This window comes from Trichoderma citrinoviride (genome assembly GCF_003025115.1).
Source record: "Trichoderma citrinoviride strain TUCIM 6016 unplaced genomic scaffold BBK36scaffold_290, whole genome shotgun sequence".
Classification (NCBI taxonomy): Eukaryota; Fungi; Ascomycota; class Sordariomycetes; order Hypocreales; family Hypocreaceae; genus Trichoderma; species Trichoderma citrinoviride.
Genome location: NW_020194998.1, coordinates 1 through 1549, shown reverse-complemented (window position 1 = coordinate 1549; position 1549 = coordinate 1). Strand labels below are relative to the sequence as shown.

General features: G+C 59.4%; 1 protein-coding gene across 1 annotated transcript; it reads left to right on the top strand.

Annotated features, from left to right (window-relative positions):
- Positions 1-1257: 1257 nt before the first annotated feature.
- BBK36DRAFT_1163978 (hypothetical protein) lies at positions 1258-1514 on the top strand (the record flags this gene model as incomplete). The annotated part of the gene is made up of 1 exon (XM_024894597.1): positions 1258-1514. A coding segment is annotated over one exon (257 nt), but the record flags the coding sequence as incomplete, so codon positions are not given.
- Positions 1515-1549: the final 35 nt, after the last annotated feature.

The following is a 1549-nucleotide window of genomic DNA, read 5'->3' as shown; positions in this document are numbered from 1 at the left end:
AGGGCAGGATCGGATTCATATTGAGCAACGCCACCCAGATGCCGCCTTTTCGGCTGCGTCCGAGGCGTGGACCGTGGAGACTGGAAGACCAACACATGATGCATGTGGCTCAAGTTAAAATAGCATGCACAATGACCGAGTAAGCTTACTTGTCCCTTGGGTTTCGACATGTGCTCCGTTCTTGGTACCTGAACCACACGACATCGAATCCAGGTAGTACTACCGACACGATATGAGGCCGTCGTCATGTCGAGACGAGGCACGCGCGCAAAAAGAAGAGAATTGAGGCTCTGCAGGATTGCCGGCACTAGCAGCTTCGGAAGAATCCCTTTGCCCTTCTTACCTTAGTAGTCGGTGTAGAGGGTCGGACAGGCTGATTTGATGCCTAACCGCGACGAGCAGGTACGGATACGACGATGGATGGATGCGAGAGGGCGCCATTTGCCCACCATCGTCACGGTGTGTATCGTGTCGTAGGGCTGGTGGGAGCGTGGACACACACGGACCTCGGAAGGGTGCAACGGGCTGGTTCCACGGGGCTAACGATGGAAAAGACGACACGCGTTTGACTGTTGGAGCATCTGCATCTTTGGAGCGCGCGCTTATTGGCATCGTTGTGGTGGTTCAAGTTAGGTGCTCTACTGCTCTTGTTAGCTGTACCACTTGTAGGGACTTGTAGGTCATCGTAGTTAATGGTCAAGGTACGGAGTCATCCCCCTACGCCGTCCGTTTCTTTCGGTATAAAGTTGCGAACCAGGGACATGAAACGACATCGTCACGGCCACACACGATGAGTTCCCAAACCTCCGCACAGTATCCATGGATGCATCTCAAGCTATACACCAGAACAGCGACAGGCCCCCAATTCCTTCAGCGCTTCAGCTGCCGCACCTCCTGCAGCGGCTCTGCGCTCTAACCGCTGTAGGGCGTAGCGCACATGCACGTCGCCTGGGCCTCGCTAGCAGGTGCATGAGGGCGCTGCGCCGGTGCTGTCCACGTCCCGGAACGGCCATTGATCAGTTGATAGTCCAGCTGCTTCCCGCTGACTCTCTTCTTCTTCTTCTTCTTTCTCCTCCTCCATCGTCTTCTTCACCGTCGTCGCCGTTCTCTTCTCGTCGTCGGCCCCCTGCTGCTGCTGTTGCTGCTCAAACCCGCGAGCTCTCCAGCGGACCGCCACTAACACGCAGCCAAAACGAAAGCTTCACACCAAAAAGTCAACCGCCTCTCCCCCCAGACGCCACTCCCGCCCTGCCAGCCATGGACCATCCCGGCGCGACCATTTCCCTGGCCTCCATCACCAACCCCAGGGCCCGGTCCCGGTCCCGCGACGGCCGCTTCATCGACGAGCCCAAGACGTCGCGCCCGTCGTTCGGCTCGCGCGAGTCCAGCTACGTCTACCCCGAGGAGGACCTGGACGGCCGCCCGCGCTCCCGCCGCACCAACGGCCCTGGCTCCGCCTCCGGCTCCGGCAGCCTCCTGCCGTACCCCGACGACGACAGGTATCTGCCGCAAAAGTATGGCGGCCGCCGCCACGAGGACGACGACGACC